The 19229-nt window shown below is 40.2% G+C and overlaps 1 protein-coding gene across 21 annotated transcripts in view; it reads right to left on the bottom strand.

Moving 5' to 3' along the window:
• Positions 1–19229, bottom strand: part of cadpsa (Ca2+-dependent activator protein for secretion a) — a 174365-nt gene that overhangs the window by 80812 nt on the left and 74324 nt on the right. For all 21 annotated transcript variants that reach the window (XM_055509343.1, XM_055509332.1, XM_055509329.1 and 18 more), the window contains 2 exons: positions 6948–7056; positions 6377–6589 (listed from right to left, as the gene is read on the bottom strand). In XM_055509343.1, the coding sequence (XP_055365318.1) occupies positions 6377–6589; positions 6948–7056 (322 nt within the window). The remainder of the gene's footprint in view (positions 1–6376; positions 6590–6947; positions 7057–19229) is intronic.

The raw sequence follows: 19229 nt of genomic DNA, 5'->3' as shown, positions 1-19229 counted from the left end.
TTGATGTGCACGATCAACATCCATCTTTTTGATTTGCTTTCCTCATTATTTTTATTTTCCTTTTATTTTTATAATAAATCACACAAAGACAACTCTCTCATCTGCCTCTTTATTGGAAATTTCCACCACAAAACGCAGCTTGTTTCAGCATCAGTTCTGCAGCCTGTTGCATCAACCACTGCATCTCAAACTGCATCAGCCACTGGTTCCTCCTTTTCTCTGTACCCCTCCACAATGTGACCAGCAATGTATAGCCGGCTGTCATCGCTCCACCGCTGGTTGTCTAGGTGGTGCCCTGAAAACGGTGTGGGCTTTGTGGCTAATTGGAGCACTTTTTGGGGAAAACCTGGGCTGATTAGAAAAGACGGCGTCCATCCCACGTTGAATGGAGCCTCTCTGCTCTCTAGTAACATGGCCATGTTGCTTAGTCTCCCTACTTCGTGACAACTCAGAGTGGAGCCCAGGACGCAGTCTTACAAGCTTCTCTGGATGTTCTCTACAGCCGCCACCCACTCTTAGTCTTAGTTATCTCATAGAGATTGTGTCTGCTCCCCGACCACCTAAACTATACAAGTCACACACAAATCAAAGAGGAGTGACTTACCAGAATTTAATAAACATCAAAACAGTTCCTCTTACAGAACAAAGTAACAGTAAGTTAAGTGTGGTTTATTAAATATCAGATCTCTTTAATCTAAATCCTTGTTAATAAATGACTTGATAAGTGACCATCACATAGATCTGTTCTGTCTCACTGAAACCTGGCTGCAGCAGGATGAATATGTTACTCTAAATAAGTCGACTCCAAAGAGTCACATCAACTATCATGTTCCTAGAAGTACAGGTAGAGATGGAGGAGTAGCAGCAATTTAAAAATCTGATTTATTAATTACTCCTAAACCTAAACATAGTTATAACTCATTTGAGAGCCTCACTCTGAGCCTTTCTCACCCAGACTCTAAAATTCAGAAGCCAGTTGTGTTTTGTATTGTTTACCGTCCTCCTGCTCCATATTCAGAGTTCTCTGATTTCTTATCTGACTTAGTTCTTAGCACAGATAAAGTCATTGTAGTAGGAAACTTTAACATTCATGTAGATGTTGACAGTAACTATCTCAGCATTGCTTTTAACTCCTTAATAGACACTATTGTTTTTACACAGCATGTAAATGAACCCATTCATTGTTTTAACTATACTCTCAATCTTGTCCTGACTTACTGTATGGGGTTGAAATTAATAATTTAATAGTTCTTCCCCAAAACCCTCTGTTATCTGACCATTTCTTATTAACTTTTGAATTTAGCATAATTGACCTTAAAATAGCTGGAAAGAAATGTTACTATAGCAGATGTTTATCTGACAACATTGTTGCCAGATTCAAGCAGATTATTGTCATGTAGATACACAGAGGAGAACAGTCACCTTAATCCTTATGAACAGGTTGACTGTCTTGTAGATGATGCTGCAGCTTCTCTACATACAATAATAGACACAGTGGCTCCTCTGAAGAAGAAGACAGTGAATCAGAGGAGGTTAGCTCCGTGGTATAACTCCGAGATCCGCAGCCTAAAAGCACAGGACCAGACAACTAGAAAGACAGTGGCATTCCAACAAAATAAATGTAAACTGCATTGCATGGAAGGACAGTCTAATAAAATATAAAAAGCACTTTGGGCTGCTAGAAAAACATATTATTCCTCCCTAACTGAGGAAAACAAAAACAACCCCAGGTTATATATATGTACCAAATCCTCTGTCTTACCTAGGTAGCTTCCTCCCCATAACTCATATGGAGTTAACCTCAAAAATCAACTTTTCCAAGTCGTCCACTTGTCTTTTAAATCCAATCCCAACCAGATTACTCAAAGAAGTTCCACCTTTAATCAGCTCGTCCATATTAAATCAAATCAACCAATCTTTACATGCTATGTACCAGAGGCTTTTAAGTTGGCTGAGGTCAAACCTCTATTGAAAAAACCAACCCTGTACCCTGGAGAACTAGCCAATTATAGGCCCATTTCAAATTTACCATTTACTGTATTTCCAAGATTCTTGAAAAAATCGTGGCTAAACAATTATCTGACCACCTCAGTGGGAATGACCTGTACAAAGATTTTCAGTCGGGATTTAGAAAACATCATAGCACAGAAACAGCTCTGGTTAGAGTCACTAATGATCTTATATTAGCTTCGACAATGGTCTAGTTTCTGTCCTTGTCCTGTTAGATCTTAGTGCTGCAAAATGCTGCAGCCAGAGTTCTGACAGTACTTAGAAAGAGAGATCACATTTCTCCTACATTAGCTTCTCTGCACTGGCTACTCACCTACAAAGTACTCAATGATAAAGCTCCTTCATGTCTTAAAGACCTCATAGTTCCTTATGCTCACAGCAGAACACTTCGTTCTCAGAGCCCTGAGCTACTTGTGGTTCCTAGAGTCTTTAAATGTAGAACGGGAGGCAGAGCTTTTAGCTACCAAGGGCTCTCCTCTGGAACCAGCTCCCTCTTCAGGTTCTAAAAGCTGACACACTCTCCACCTTTAAGATCAGGCTTAAAACCTCCCTTTTTGATAAAGCTTATAGTTAGAGATGGTTCAGGTCACTGGCAATGATTGTTAGTCACAGGAACCATCTCTTAATTAAGCTGCAATAGACATAGACTGCTGGGACTTCATTTATACACTGAGCTCCTCTGTTTCCTTCCATCTCTTCTGTCCAATAACTTCCCATCGTTTTTCTATGTTCAACTAACCTTGTCTCTTTCTCTCCAGTAGTTGTGCTTCTCTCCCGCTCTCTCTCTCTCTCTCTCTCTCTCTCTCTCTCTCTCTCTCTCTCTCTCCTCCACTCTGTCCTCACCTACAGGTATCATTGGACTCAAAGTTTGGTGTCTGTGATGGGCAGCTGTGGATCCAACCATCCTGCCTGTATCCAGTCCCTGGTCCAACCTCCTGCCTGTGCTCTGTTGTTGCTTGTTGTTGCTTGTTGTTGTTGCTGTGCTTTTCTCTCTCTCTATTCCCCCCCCACCGGTCAAGGCAGATGGCCTCCCACATCCAGCCTTGTTCTGCTGGATGTTTCTTCCTCGTTAGAGAGGGAGTTTTTCTTCTCCACTGTTGCTGTCAAATTAAATGCTTGCTGTATGTGGGATTTGTTGGGTTTAGTTGTATGAGGTCTTGACCCTTACTTTGTAAAGTGCCTTGAGATAACTTTGTTGTTATCTGGCGCTATATAAATAAAATTGAATTGAACTGAATTGAGACCATGCCTGCCTTGTTTCCTGGTTTTCTGGAGGAAACCACGCCTGCCTTGTTTTGCCTGGTCCGGAGGAGGCCACGCTAGCCAGTTTCTGGTAGTCCGGAGGAGACCATGCCAGCTTCAGTTCTTGGTGCTTTGGAAATGACCACACTGGCTTCGGGTCCTGTGTCCTCTGCTCTTTTGTCTGCAGGTGCACTCCCTAATGTACCTAATGGTGGCGCCTCGGCTGGTCGGCTCCTTCCCATGACCCCTGCACCTGCAGAGGCTCCCTCATGGTTCTCTAAACGCACTCCTGCCTCTGCTTTGCATGACTCCCTAGTTCCAAAGTCACTGGTTCTAGTCCTGTCCTCCGGTCCTCATCTAGCCACTGCCCAAGTTAGCTGAAAAAAATCAGTAGTGCAGTACCCACATTCACACATTCAAGAAGAAATATAATATATATAAGAAATAGAGTAAATGGTTACAATGTAACCGGGAGCCAACCCATATCTAGCTTCTCTGCACTGGCTGCCTGTAAAAATGTAGAATGGGATGCAGAGCCTTTAGCTACCTGCCTATAAGACTATACAATCAGAACTGGTAACTACCTTCCACTACATTCACTCACCCACTGCATTTACATAGCAATCTCCTCTGTACAATGTTTGTGCAAACGCCGTGATTATATATGTATTATATACTTACAACAACATTTCCGTGGAACATTTGTGCAAACCGCTACAAGATTTATATTTAAACACTGTGCAATAACCCTTTCAATGACCTCATACTTACTCTACTGCTGTACTGAACTGCGATGTACTGTGCCAACACAAACTGTATTTTATTCGGTCGCGTTATATAAAGAGGATACACACCACAGGCTCCTAAGCTGGTTGTAGTCAACCCCCTTACTGAAAAAAAAAACAAAAAACTAATGCTGATATCGCAGCATCATCAGCAAATCTGGAGTCACTGAATTAACTTAAGACAACTGTCTTATTTCTATGATTACTGTTAAATCTTAGAGCTACATTTAATACTATCGTCACACACGATTACAGAGGCTAAAACATAGCTCAGCACAGGATTATGGTTTAAATCTTATTTGTTCCACAGTACTTTATAAGTCAGCAGTGTTTCCAGGTGTACACTGAATCACACTTATACTATTATGGAAGTGTCACTGTTTGGTACATGTATAAGTAAAACTAAAGTGTATACTATACTTATATCTGACAGTAAACATTTAACATGGTCTTATTTGCTCATGAGAAACAAAGTATACAATGAAGGATTAAAACTAGATAAAGGTAATTTAAACAGCCAAATTCTATATTTGGATGGGGCACAAATATGTTAACCCCATGCTTGCATGCCATTTTGGTCATTGTGTTGGTGCATAATCATATCACCAAAATAAATTGGTGTATACTGTATTTGTTTAATTGAGTTTGTCTGAGTTCTGTTGATTTTTCATATTTAGGCAGAATCAGCAAAACCTTTAAGCAATAATTTTTTTCCCATTAGTCTAGTGGATCGCCTCAGTGTGTTTTTCATGTTCCAAAACTATTTTCAGCCTGACAATATATAAGCCGTTAAGACGGCTTTAGATTTATAAAAAATAATGCTTTAATATATAGCATGCCTAATTGTATGTTTGTGTTTCAATACAATGAAATAAATGCTAATAAGAAGGTTGAAAGCACAACAATGAGTTTTATTTATTATTTTTATTTGTAACATATTTGTCTTCAGAGCATTAGCATCTACTAACTCTAAGTCTACATTTACTGTTTCTAAATGTTCCTCCAAGTAATCTATGATGTACAGAATGTGAAGAAGCTGTTACAATCTGTGTGTGCAGAGTCAGTCAGATGATCAGTGTGATGAACTACACAGTATGACAGACACTTTCCTCGTGTAACAGGGGCCTGAGTCTGAAAAACACAGTAGCCACATGACGAAGCATAAAGGAGGTGGTGAGGTGATTTCCACAAACATGCAGATAATTGTAGATACTTAATATAAATTAAATTTATCCACTGTATCTTGCCATCTAACAGAAAGAACAGACTACTTTTCATCTTCAGAACCAAAGCTATAATCTGGAGGTCCTAGTGGGCGTGGCTTTAGTCGAGCAGAAAAAGAGAGTAAGCGTGACTGACACTTTGTAAACCTTGAACGTACATCACAACCAATTGTTTAACCTATTGTCTGTCACAAAACTGGAAAATACAAAAGGAGGACTGAATGCATTTCTTGTGTGTACAAACACTTCACTGCCATAAAAAAGTTCAGAAATGCCCCAGAAGTCAATCTTAGATAATGTTTCCACTTTAACCTACTGTACAATGTGGTACTTTTGTAGGACAAATTCCTTCAGACTATACACATGACAAATGTGCAGACGGAAGCACAGCCAAAGCAGATTATTTTACATGCAATATATAAAAGAACTATGATGTAGTGTACTGTATTTCTCACCACTAACCAAATGAAACAACATAGTTATTAAGAAAGACAAAAATCAAAAAATTAATCAAACGTAAAAAAAGGCAAAAAGAGAACAAAGGGGAAGAGAGCACTTACCCTGTAATCCAGCTATGAGTTAGCAGGGTCAGGGTTCAGAAAAACAAGAAAGAAGGAACAAAGAGAAACATAAAGACACAGAGCAAAGCCACCAACACATTAACACTTCAGCAGTTAACAAAGAGCGAAGCAGCACACAAAGAAATATAACAGCTGCACACATACAGTAGAGAAGACCAGGAAAAAGACAAACTAGAAGTAACATTAGCTCAAATGTAAATGTGTGAGGACTGCTGAACAATAAGCGACAGACACTGAGCACACGAGCAAGAATCTGAGTGATACTGACAATCTTAATCTTTTGTCTGGCTACATGCACTGATTATTTAAGTTAATCACAATTATAGTAGAGGGAGATCTCTAGAACAGAGGGAGACTGTATGACCATGGAAAACACACAAATGTGCCAGAAGTGCACAGAGGTATTTTCAAACACTTGACCAACAGAATTAGTGTACATCAGTCTCGAAAAAAAATCTATATTTGAGCAACCACCACTACCATCATCTTTGCAAAAACTGAACGAATAATAAGAATCTGACCTATGAGAACTTACAGAACTGAGATATGGGTGCATCCAGCTGTGGCGCTGCGCCTCCCCTTGAGTTGAGTTTTTGGACCTGGGTGGGAGGAACTGGCTTGTGGGATTGTCCAGTGGCTCTGTACATGGCCTGCACCCACAGTATCCGGTCCTGCTCGTCATCACTGGCAAAGATCACAGTGTCACCCTCTTTCACAGCATTGAAAAACGTCCGACCACCATCTAGACCTGAAAGACCAACAGAGGAAGGAGCTCTTCATTTACTTGCAAACAACATCCAAAATTGTTTTTTTGGTTAACACATCAGGAGTATAAACTTTACAGTTTCCCACTGATTTGAGATTTACAGTATGACATGACATTACTTAAAAAGTTCCTGCTTGGAGAATTCCTACAGATTTTTTTCTGTATCATAGCAAACATAATGTCTTAAACGAACTGCCATTACACTACATCACATGATCCCACCTGTGAACCCAACTACTGTACTTTGATAGGTCTTTAACAATAGTTCTGTGCTAATTTAAGCTTCTGTTGTTTGCTACCATGCACTGCACAGCTGCGTATTGTAAAATGGTTTTGTCACCTGGTTGGGGGTCAGTGTAGTCCACAGTGTAACCATCCAGCTGGAGAAGCTCCACAGGTTCAGCCTTCTTCTCTCTGTAGCTGCACATGGCGAAGGTGTATTGACTCACCTGCATCAATCACACAGACAGGAAACGTTTCCGCATAAGCACCCTTAGAAAAGTATAAACATGGAGGAAATAAACATAATGTGTTTAACCCTTTTGCCCCGCTCCAAAAAACTCCTTTTTGGGATTCACGGCCATCTACAATAAAACTTCTATAAAATCATGATTAGTACAATTTAGTTTATGGGAAGAACAAGTTTTTGTGGTTTTCTTTTGCTAAAAATAGGTAAACTGGCATCCTAATCTAAAATCGTGAATACAGTAAATGCAGTAAATACAGTAAATAAATTGGTTTTGGGCAGGCATGAAATTCTTTCAGCGACTTAAAAAAAAAACGGATTTATAATGATTATTATAGCGATAGCTATAGTTTTTATGTGAGTGGCCTTTTTTGCCACTAAGTTCTTCAGTAAGAGGCACCGCTGGCAGTTACAGTATGGGCTGATACTAGCTATGAAGAAAATTTGCAGTTGCACCCTGTGGTTTACTCTAGTAGGCCAATTGGTGCAGTTGATTAGAGTGTGATGCTGTTGATACTAAGGTTGTGAGTTTAAATCTACAGTAGCTGCATGATTAATTATTATTTGTTTTATTTTGTTTTCAATATCGAATCAGTATTCAGGCAAAATTACATTCATTTCATTTTCAGTAAGTGAAAAAAGTATGCATTTGAATTAGAGTGTGATGCCTTTCAGGTAAGGAGGAAAAGTTAAGAGATTGATTTTGTAATCCTGTCAGAGTGAGCGCTCCATCGATCGAGTGATTTCTCTTGTCAAATAGCGCATCCTGGACGTATTTTTCCTGTTTATAAGCTAGCTTCAGCAGAAAGAAGGATAAATGGTAGCAGCTCATGTTCTCCAAACATTCTACCCATTGATCCACCAGGTGACATGGACCCCGGACCCTATTCCCCCCCACACGTTAGAGCTCTGCGGGGCTCTACCAGGGTCTGTTAGGTTAAAAGTTTCAGCACTACAGTACTTGAGATTCGTTCATTCGGATCCTTTTGGATTATTCATTCGTTCATTCGTCACGTGACCGCTACCAAGTGACTCGCATTGTTAAACAAAAATGGCAGGGAAGATGCAGGACATAAGTAAGATTGAGAACCGCGACCACTTTTTAAAAAAAACACAAGAGGGCTACAGCCTCCTGCTGTAAATAAACGAAATGATCGAATGACTCAAAATATTTTTTTCACTTTACTGTTTGAGAGTTAAAGATCCAAGTCAGTTAAAAGAATCGAACTACACATCTTTAGATTTGACTATTTCACTCAGTAGCATCTAGGATCCAGGTAGACAGAACCATGCAATAAATGGAGGTGTGTAATTTGACCGGAGAGGCAGAAATAAGCTGTAAATTTGTCTTATTTGTAATCTTTCGTGGATAAATTAATGATGTCTCAAACATTACTGATAATAATGTTATAACTATTAACAGCTTAATTGAATCAAAATAATTTTTTTTTCACCAGGTTTGCACAAGACAAACAAAGAATAGCATCCAGTCTGGCTCAGTCTTTTGATACCCTCATACAGAACAGTAATTATTAACATATCAATCACAGTTATATACATACATATTTGCATAAAGGAAATAAATAATAGAATAAATTAAATAAATGTTGCACCACACATGTTTTAACTGAAATCTATTTTAGTAAAAATCTAAACAGAAATAATGTTACATAAATAATATGTCTTCTTGTTTTGTGATGTTGTCGGGAATCATAAATACATGTCACTAAATCCATGTCAAGGCACATCTTTTCAACATCTCTCCAGGAGGCAGATACAAGTCAGCTCAAAACGGATGCACACACTCAGATTCCAAAGAGACAAAAAACAATCGTCTGACTCTGAAATGCACCAGATCTTTCAAATGACATACATGTATTAGAACAAAAGTTAATTACAAGTTGAGTGTACAGTAAAAGCTTAACTTGTCTTAACGTGTATACATCTATAGAATAGAATAGAATGCCTTTATTAGTCCCACAGCGGGGAAATTCCCATCAGCAGCCAGGTTACCCGGCGCTAGTACTGATAATAGTTGTGTATTTATTTAGATACTAATGTGTGTACATGTATGTTGTGTTTCTTAGAATTAGAATTTTTTGAAGAATTCTAGATAAAGTGTTTTCTATACAGTATATGGAGAGTATGTGTTCCAACTAGATGAGACGTACTAAGGAAATAATTAATTTAAAACAGGAGAACAGGAACAGGAAATTTACACTTCATTGTGTGTAGTAAATTATTGTGTATTGCAAATTTCTCCAAGAATAAATAATCAATTTGCTTTAATTTCATTAGCAATACAGTATTGCTGTGCATTTAATAGATTATGTGCAATAGATCAGATAAGGATAATGCTGCTGTCTTATTGTTGAAACGGGTTACACTGGAAAAGGTTTGCTGCTTGCAGTTAAAATCCCGAACTAGATTACATTGGTAGGCTCCCCGACTGACGCTGACTGATACTGAATAGTTTCATGCTCATTTGTTTTAAGTACTGCCATGTAGCACTTTGCGCCCCTGGCTTGTCCACAAGTTGCGGGATGGTGACTGTTGGAGCAGCCATTCTCTTCTTCCATGCTCCTCTCTCCCCCAACGTCTCTGCTCTCTCCAAGCTTTCCTCCTGCTTAGTGATGTGTCGTCCGTTAACGATTTGTTCAATATGAACTAATCTTTTATATGACTTGGAAGAATGAGTCCTCTCAGTTCATTTTCATGTGGTACCTTCTCTCGCCACGTGGCAGCAGCTGCATAAGTTCAATCAGACAGGAAGAAAGAGGAATTATTCGTTCACGACTCATTAAACTATGCATCTGTCCTCAGGGATTCATTCTTTTGTGACAGCCAAGCCGCTCAGGCTCTGTGGAGAGCAGCATGCACTCCAGTTCATTTGCGATTCATTTATACAGCTCTTTTGTTCAATCATTTGTCACGTGACACTGATAAACAAGGAAATGAATAATGTCTGAAGTTCATTTATTTGTCACCTGACGCCCGACATACATTATTTATTTATGGAATCATAATTAATTAGTGGTCTTTGGTTCTTGTAGATGTGTGTAGTTTTATTGTGTGTATATAATGTAAAGTGTGCTTTTAAATCAATACTTTCGAACATTATGTCAACATGTTGATTTTGTTGTATACTCTGCCACAATCCATCCATCCATCCATTTTCCAAGCCGCTTATTCCCTAATGCGGGGTCACGGGGGTGCTGGTAGGCAGCCCACCTGGCTATGGGCGAGAGGCAGGGTACACCCTGGACGTGTCGCCAGTCCATCGCAGGGCAATCTGCCACAATCCTAAAATCTAATTATAATATTAATAATAATGTCATGTTTTGGACACAATAAATGCACCAGGTAAAGATTTTAGACTTTAAACTTACTTTTTGATTTGAAAGTGTCACTAATTATCAAAATGAGTTTTATTGTACTTTCTCTTCTCTACCAGCCGTCAAGTAAAAGGCAGTTCTTTGGGGATTCGTTCATACGGATCTTTAAGGATCGTTTGTTCATTCATATGTCATGTGACAGCCAGGCTGCGGAGGCTCTGCAAGCTCTCTAGTTCATTCCTGATTTGTTCATACGGATCTTTACAGCTCATTTGTTTGTTCGTTCATTTATCATCTAAGCGCTATCAAGTGACTGTTGCGAGAATGTATTTGAGAGTGCATGGGTTCACGTTTGATTGACTAGTTCGTTGTGAGAGAGTTTGTGGTGTGTGTGTGTCGCGTGTTGATGTACGTGTGGGTGTGTTTGTGCGTCTGCATCTGTGTGAGTGTGTATGCGTGTGGTGCGGTTGGAGTGTAGGGGGTCCGGTTTTCCGCCCGGGGTACGTTGATCGTCTGCCTGGGTGGTCTCTTTTCTGCTGACCCCCACCAATTGCTTGCCTCGTGCTGCAGGCCCGGTGTGGTGCCAGGGGATGAGATCGGGCCGATGGGTTGGGCCCCGCTTCGCTCGTGTGGGGGTGGTGGACTGGGGGTGGGCCCCACTCTGGGCGCGGGGGCATTTCCTGGTGGGTTCCCTACGGGCCGTGGGTCCTCGGGCTCCTCTCTTTCAGGCCGACCCTACCGCCGGGGGGAGTGTTTGCCCCTGGTTCTCATGGGGTGGACAGCGTTGACCCACGTGGCCCACTCTGACCTCGGGTGCTGTCCCTGTGGCTGCTGCAGCTCTGCCTGGGGGGCTCTGTGTGGGCGGCTTGGGTCCAACACCTGTCCTCCTGGAACTGAAGGTGTGTGGGCTCCCTGGCTGCTAGGGTTCTTTCCTCTGCTTGTTGGATGGGCTTAGTGGCCAAACTCCTCCCATCACCCTGGCTTCCACAAGTGGCATTGTTCATGCACCAACCTCTGCCTCACCCTTTGGGTGAACATGTCAGACTTGGGCAGGCGTCGGACCCACATGCACAGCACAGAGGCGCGATGATGGTTAAACGCAGATTTATTTTGTAAGGCAGGGTCAGACGGTCCAGGTCATACACAAAAGGCTCAGCAATGAAGTACAAAGAGGAGCAGGCAATCTCTAGTCCAGTAATCAGGCAAGGTTCGGTACACAGGAGGTCTCGGTGAAGGTACAGGCAAGGATTAAGCAAACTCACGGTCAGTTGGTCAGTCACGGTTCTTTCCCAGGCTACGGTACAGACGAGGTTCAGGCAGGATACAATGGTCAAGGCAATCAGGGTCAAAAACACAAGAGGCTATACATGAATCGCTGGAAGGAAGTTCAGGACTTAACAATCTGGCGGCTTGAGTCTGTGCGAGGTGGATGCTATATACCGGTAGATGATTACTTAATTACTGACAGGTGTGGATACTGGGAACCGTTAAGTGACAGCTGACTGAAACAGGAAGTTAACAAAATAAAACAGGACGTGGCGTGACACATGGCGTGAAACATGACAGAACAATGTTAAGCTACAGCTTTACTAACCTTGTAGTGGTTAAACAGGCTTTCCAAACCCAACTGTAAGTATTACTCATACTTATCACTACCAAGATCAATAATGTGTGATTATGGAAATTGTGGTGTGTAATGGAAAAATTGTGCCTTTGTGCTATTTCTTATCCAACACAGTCGTCATGTGCTGGTTAGGTGCAATACTGAACTGAACATTCCTACACAAAGAACTAATCTCTTGTGCTGTTGTACATCAATTCTAAAAATCTGATGTTCCATTTGACTGACTAGTAATTTATGATATATGTTTGTCTTTTACACCTGGACTCTGGCTCCATCCTATCTGACTCCCCACCAGACTCAAGGCAGTTAAAGCGAAAGCATCTTGTCTTGGAAGCTCGGTGTTTCTTCCTTTGGATAACAAGCCACCATGATGCAGAAGTGAGAAAGCAAACATTCTCACTCACAGCTAGATAAGGTGGCACAAACAATTCTATTGCTGCAGAGAGACATTCCACCAGAGCCAGAGAAAGGGGTTAAAAGGCAGAAGCAACTTGAGGATCGTGGGCTTTTTGCATGACACCTTCGTAGTGTGTGCACTGATCTCCCCAGCTGGTTTTTGGTTTGTTGATGTGCACAATCAACATCCATGTTTTCAATTTGCTTTCCCCATTATTTTTATTTTCTTTATTATTTTAATAAATCACACAAAAGGACAACTCTCTCATGTGCTTCTTTATGAGAAATTTCCACCACATGGTGTCATGACTATTATTAAGTAGTATGAGATATGTATAACAATGCATATGTGTATGTATATGATATATGTATATGTTTGTATGAGTATGTGCACATACCTTAACACTATTATTGGTATTAGTATTAATCTCAAAGGTAAATCACAGTACAACAGTTGTTTAGTTATGAATGTGTCAGCCTAAGGTACATCCCTGCTTATTTATTTTGCACCAATTTGCTTGGTTCCAGCACCTACATCAACCAGTGGTTAAGAAACCCTGGCTGATCCATGCAGCCCAACAGAGTGAGTCTGATGACCGAAAATACTGTGTGTTCTAACTACTGTAGATTCACAAAGTCCCATAGGCCACCTCAAAACTAGTTATCCCATGTTAAAACTAACTATGTGTTCAGGTCATACACAGAGCAAGTGGAAAGAATCCCAACAGAGCAACTAATAATCCAGGACACAGCATCCAGGTACTCGGCCTGCTGCAGTAACATGAAATAAATTACAAACAGAGAACCAAACAAGCCACGTTATTGCACAATCACTGTGCAAGGATTTGACTTTATCCAGGTCACAGTCAGTATTTTCCCTTGCCAGGCAAGAACATTCAACTGTTTGCCAAATCCATTCTTGACTTAAGATGGGAAATTCGATTCTTTTAACTGACTCGAATCTTTGACTCTTAAACAGTAAAGTGAACATCATTTCGACTTATTCACTTATTACGTTCATTTACAGCAGACAGCGCTGTGGACGTTGTAAAAATGGTCGTAGTTCTCAAACACTATATACTGAAGACAACATGGTTTGCTTCATGAACAAACTGGTGTGATGCAGCTTGCTACAGAGCCTGCTCAGCTCGGCTGTCAGGACAAATGAACGAACGAACAAATCAGGAACGAACTGGAGTGCTTGCTGCTTGCCACAGACCCGACTGTCACTTGACATATGAACGAACAAATCATTCATAAAGAATTGTAGTGCTCACTGCTCGCCACAGAGGCTGAGCTGTGAACGCTAAACGAGAAAGTTTTATTATACTGTGCAGCCCGAGCTTCTTTTTATGTGATGGCTGGTAGAGAACAAGTAAAAGTTATTTTGATAATTAGTTAGACTTTTAAAGCAAAAAGTAACAATAAGTTCCCTAAAATGCTAATCTGTTGCATTTATTGTGTTCGAAACATGAAATTATTATTACCACAAAATCAACTGTTGGTATAATGTTCTAAAGTATTGATTTACAAACACACTTTACATTATACACAATAACACTACACACATCTACAGTACAAGAATCAAAAACCACTAATTAATAATGATTCAATGAATAATTAATGTAGATTAATTATGATTCAATAAATAAAAAATATATATATAGGTCAGCTGTCAGGTGACAATTAAATGATCATCAGATATCAAACATCATTTATTTTGTAGCTGATCTACAGCTGTCACACAAAAAAAAGACCGAAAGAACAATCTGTAAGGATCCATATGAACGAGCTTGCTTGCTGCTCGCCACAGAACCTGAGTGGCCTGGGTGTCACATGACAAAAGAACGAATGGCTGAGGACGGACGCTCAGTTAAGTGAGTCGTGAACTAATCATTTCTGTTTTCTGTCCTGCTGACTGACCTTAAGCAGCTGCTGCCATGTGGCGAGAGAAGGCACTGGATGGAACTGAATGAGTCGTTCACTGAGAGGACTCATTCCTCCAGCGTCATATAAAAGATTTTTTCATATTGAATGAATCATTCATACTGAATGAGTCGTTCAAGAACGACATCACTAGTCTTGACAGAACTGCTCACACAGAAAGACGTTTTCTACAATAGTAGAGTTTCATCACTGACATTTGTCCCCCATCTCACACACAAACTCTCTGTATGTTTTGCTCCATTGTATAGGGATGCACATGTGCACTCTGTACTGACTTTGATTGGGTGACATTGGTAACTGGTGTTTTGCTGCCAATGTTTATAACTTAGCTACACAAGTAGTGTCGCAGCTCCTGGGACAGCTGATTGGCTGACTGACGTTAAGCGTATCGCGTCACTTCCGATTACTGATATTTGCTGACGCTGTGTGTGTACGGCGTTACTCTCCACTCTTTTCTAAAATATTATCGTTTTATATCTGGTAGCGACTGCTAAGAGTTGTAAAACAAGCTTGTAACACTATAGCATCCTTTCATTAAACGTCCTGCTAATCCTCACTGTTATCTAGTGATTTCACTGCTAGCGTAGGAGCTAGCTTACTTTCCTACTATGGCTTCCCCCTTTTCCTCTCCCTCTCGCTCTGTTCGGTGCTCGATGTGTCTTACTGTATGTTTAGCTTATCCTCTGCCTCCTTTAGTGATGGTAATGGTATCTGTAATACGTGTTCGCTAGTTGCAGGGTTGGAGGCGAGGTTGTTAGACTTAGAGTCTCGGCTTCGCACTTTAGAAAACCGGCCAGCTAGCCAGGTCCCTTTAGCCGGTGCGGAGCCTCCTAGCTTAGCTGCTACCAGTCCCCCGGCAGGTCCCAGGCAGCTGGGCAACGACTGGGTCACGGCTCGTAAGAAACGTAGCTTTAGGCAGGAGCCCACGGTTCACCCCCAACCGCTTCACGTTTCAAACAGATTTTCCCCACTCAGTGACACACCCGCTGAGAAACCCACTCTGATCATTGGTGACTCCATAGTCCGAAACGTTAAGTTAGAGAATCCAGCGGTCATAGTTAAGTGTTTGCCTGGGGCCAGAGCGGACGACATTGAGTCTTATCTTAAGCTCCTGTCTAAGGATAAACGTAAGTACGCTAAGATCGTAATACACGCAGGAGCTAATAACGCCCGGTTACGCCAATCGGAAATCACTAAAACTAACATTAACTCGATGTGTTCGTTCGCCAAAACAATGTCAGACTCCGTAGTTTTCTCTGTACCCCTCCACAATGTTGTCATCGCTGTGGATGACAGCGGTGGAGCGATGACAGCTCCTACATCTTATTCAAAATGCTGCAGCCAGAGTTCTGACAGGACTTAGAAAGAGAGATCACATTTCTCCTACATTAGCTTTTCTGCACTGGCTGTCTGTAAAATGTAGGATAGAATTTAAAATTCTCCAACTCACCTACAAAGTACTCAATGATGAATGACTCAGAGCGCTGGGCTACTTGTGGTTCCTAGAGTGTTTAAATGTAGAACAGGGGGCAGAGCTTTTAGCTACCAAGCTCCTCTCCTCTGGAATCAGCTCCATCTTCAGGTTCTAGAAGCTGACACACTCTCCACCTTTAAGATCAGGCTTAAAACCTTCCTTTTTGATAAAGCTTATAGTTAGAGATGGTTCAGGTCACTGGCAATGATTGTTAGTCACAGGAACCATCTCTTAGTTAAGCTGCAATAGACATAGACTGCTGGGAGACTTAATTTATACACTGAGCTCCTCTGTTTCTTTCTACCTCTTCTGTCCAATAACTTCCCATCATTGTTCTATGTTCAACTAACTTTGTCTCTTTCTCTCCAGTAGTTGTGCGTCTCTCCCGCACTCTCTCTTTCTCTCTCTCTCTCTCTCTCTCCTCCACTCTGTCCTCACCTACAGGTATCATTGGACTCAAAGTTTGGTGTCTGTGATGGGCAGCTGCGGATCCAACCATCCTGCCTGTGTCTAATCCCTGGTCCAACTATCCTGCCTGTGTCCAGTCCAGTCTCTGATCCAACCATCCTGCTTGTGCTCTGTTGTCGCTTGTTGTTGTTGCCGTGCTTTTCTCTCTCTCTATCTCCCCTCACCCCAACCGGTCGAGGCAGATGGCCGCCCACATCCAGCCTGGTTCTGCTGGAGGTTTCTTCCTCATTAGAGAGGGAGTATATGCTTACTCGTGTACCAAAGCCTGCCTGTCTGTGAATTCAAAATTAAAGCCTTTTGAATTTTTCTCCCTCGCCTGAGCTGTGCATTTGAGTACAGTGAACCTAGCACCTGACAAGTATAGGTGATGTGTTTAAGGTTTTGCCAGAAGGAGTTGATTTGTTAAGGGAATTTTGTAAATTACCTGTTCTTTAAATGCTTTTTTAAGGTTTGGCCAGAGTAATTTTATATTTTATATTTGAAAAATGTTTTAGGTATGTGAGAATTTGGTTTAGCGATGTTGTTTAGTGGTTTCACAACTGAGAAAAACTATATACTTACTGTAGCTATGTATGTGATCTATATGATTATTAAACACATCTATTCTGAACATACTGATAATGGAGTTTTTTCACATGTTCTATATTAACTTCTAACTTTTCGAATATTTGCTGGTACATGAACTGAACTGTGTTCACATTTTTAAAAGTAGCAATTTTGTCTCACATTTTTCGGTTTTATGGCATAGGTTGCAATGAAAATGTGAATGAATAGTTTCCTGGGCAGTTGATTGAATTGGCCTCATCCTCCTGTAAAAGGTAACACAATCACGTTAAACACAAGTGTTTAAATTCAAAATTTCAGTTTTTCAGACTCAAAATCCAATTCACATTACATTTGTCAATTGCCAATTCAATATGCAATATCGTCGTTCAATTTGAAAATGCATTTTACATTATGCAATTCAGTAAGTGGCAATTCAATACTCAGTTTCATTAAAAGTTTTTAATAAAAACTTAATAAATTGCATTTCGTATTGTCATCTTTTTTGTAGTCTTTATTCAAATGGCAATGCATTTTGCAATTGACAATTCAATATACTATTTGGTTTTTTATTTTGAAAACGCATTTTGCAAATCAAAATACAATGTGCATTTTGAAAATGCATTCTGCAAATTGAAATGTATTATTAAAAAGTGTTGATTCAATACCGATCATTAATTTAAATAAAGACTTAATCAATCGCATTTCATTTTCTTGTGGTTAAGAGGTATCTTTATTCAAATAAGACAGCAGACAGCCGGAATGCATTGCATGGTCTGTGAACACATGATACTCGTTTCCCGTTGCCAAAAAGTGCTTTTGGCTCTAATAATCACTTTTTGGCAACGTGAAGACAGCATCTTACTGGTTTAACTGGTCTCAAACAGGTGTAGAAAGTGGTAAGATGTACTGGATGCTCATTAAATCTATTAATATAACCCAGCAGAAAATAAGGGAGAAAGAAGCTTTCAGTAAACAGATATTTGCTTTAATCACTTTGTAGCAACATCAAATCAGCATGCTACTGGTTCTACTGGTCTTAAGCAGGAAAAGACAAAGATCAGATGGACTGGACATTTATTACATCTGTCAAGATAACAAAGCAGAACTCAATGCATTTAAAATAAGGCAAGCTTCTGATCAAAAGCTTAGGCTCTAATAATCATGTTTTGGCATAACGAAAGCAGCTTACTTGTTTAACTTGTCTCATGCAGATATTAAAAGTGGTAAAATAAATTGGGTCGTAGATCTGAGTCCTAGCGTCATGTCATAGCGTTAAACAGTCACGATCAATGATCGCTGTAAACGGAATTATGATGATTATTTCTGTCGTTTACACAAAATCTAAAATACGTGGCAGGTGCTGGAGCCCATCCCAGCTGGGCGAGAGGCGGTGTACACCTTGGACAGGTCGCCAGTCCATTGCAGGGCAACACACACAGTCAGACGTATATTGTATTTTCATTTGCAAAATGCACTTTCAAAATGCATATTGTATTTGCATGTATTATGTATTTTGAAATTAAATGACCAAATAGCATATTGAATTGTGATTGGAAACTGCATTGCCATTTAAATAAACACTACAAAAAAACATGACAATACGAAATGCAATTATTGATTTTATTTACACTTTTAATTATTGAAACTGAGTATTGAATTGCCTCTTTTTATACTGAATTGCAAAATGCATTTTCAAATTACATGACCAACATGCCAATTGACAAATGTATTATGAATTGGATTTTGAGTCTGAAAAACTTCCATATAACAGCACATACTCCTAGCACTGAGAAACTTTATTAGTGTACTGTAACTGTGGTGCCTTAATTAATTTTGTGTAAAAGCAATGTGTGCCATACGTGGATGTTTGGTTTGCGGAGTGTGTGTGAACAATTTTGAATAAAGTAGTTTTGGTGTTGTTTACTGTAGAATATATCAAAGCACATTCTGATGCTTTTCTCAGAAAGTATTTCATTTTAAAAATTTAATATTCCTAAAAATAATTATATAAAAAACAATTATGTCTAATCAATACATCTTGAAATCTCCAATGGTCTCTCTTCTAGGGCCAACAATATCACCAGACAAACATTTGACAAACAACTATTTGTGACATTCGGCCTCCGCGTCGCTAGAGGCGCTCCTGGGGCTTTTGGTGTGGGTCCGCTTTAAGTTTAATTTTCTGTGTAATCAGTTGACCCACCTGTGTTGGTGGTATTTAAGGGATGTCTTTAGTTTCACACGGTGTTGGTGTGTACACGAGGTCGTAGCTGGATGCTACACCAAGTTATGTTTCAAGAGAGGAGAGTTTATGGAGTTGAGTTCCTTTATTTCTTTTGATGTAATGTCTCGCCACGTAAGGTTTG

This window comes from Betta splendens, chromosome 5 (genome assembly GCF_900634795.4).
Source record: "Betta splendens chromosome 5, fBetSpl5.4, whole genome shotgun sequence".
NCBI classification, from domain to species: Eukaryota; Metazoa; Chordata; class Actinopteri; order Anabantiformes; family Osphronemidae; genus Betta; species Betta splendens.
The sequence above is the reverse complement of the archived record's forward strand: the minus strand, read 5'-3'. Positions and strand labels throughout refer to the sequence as shown.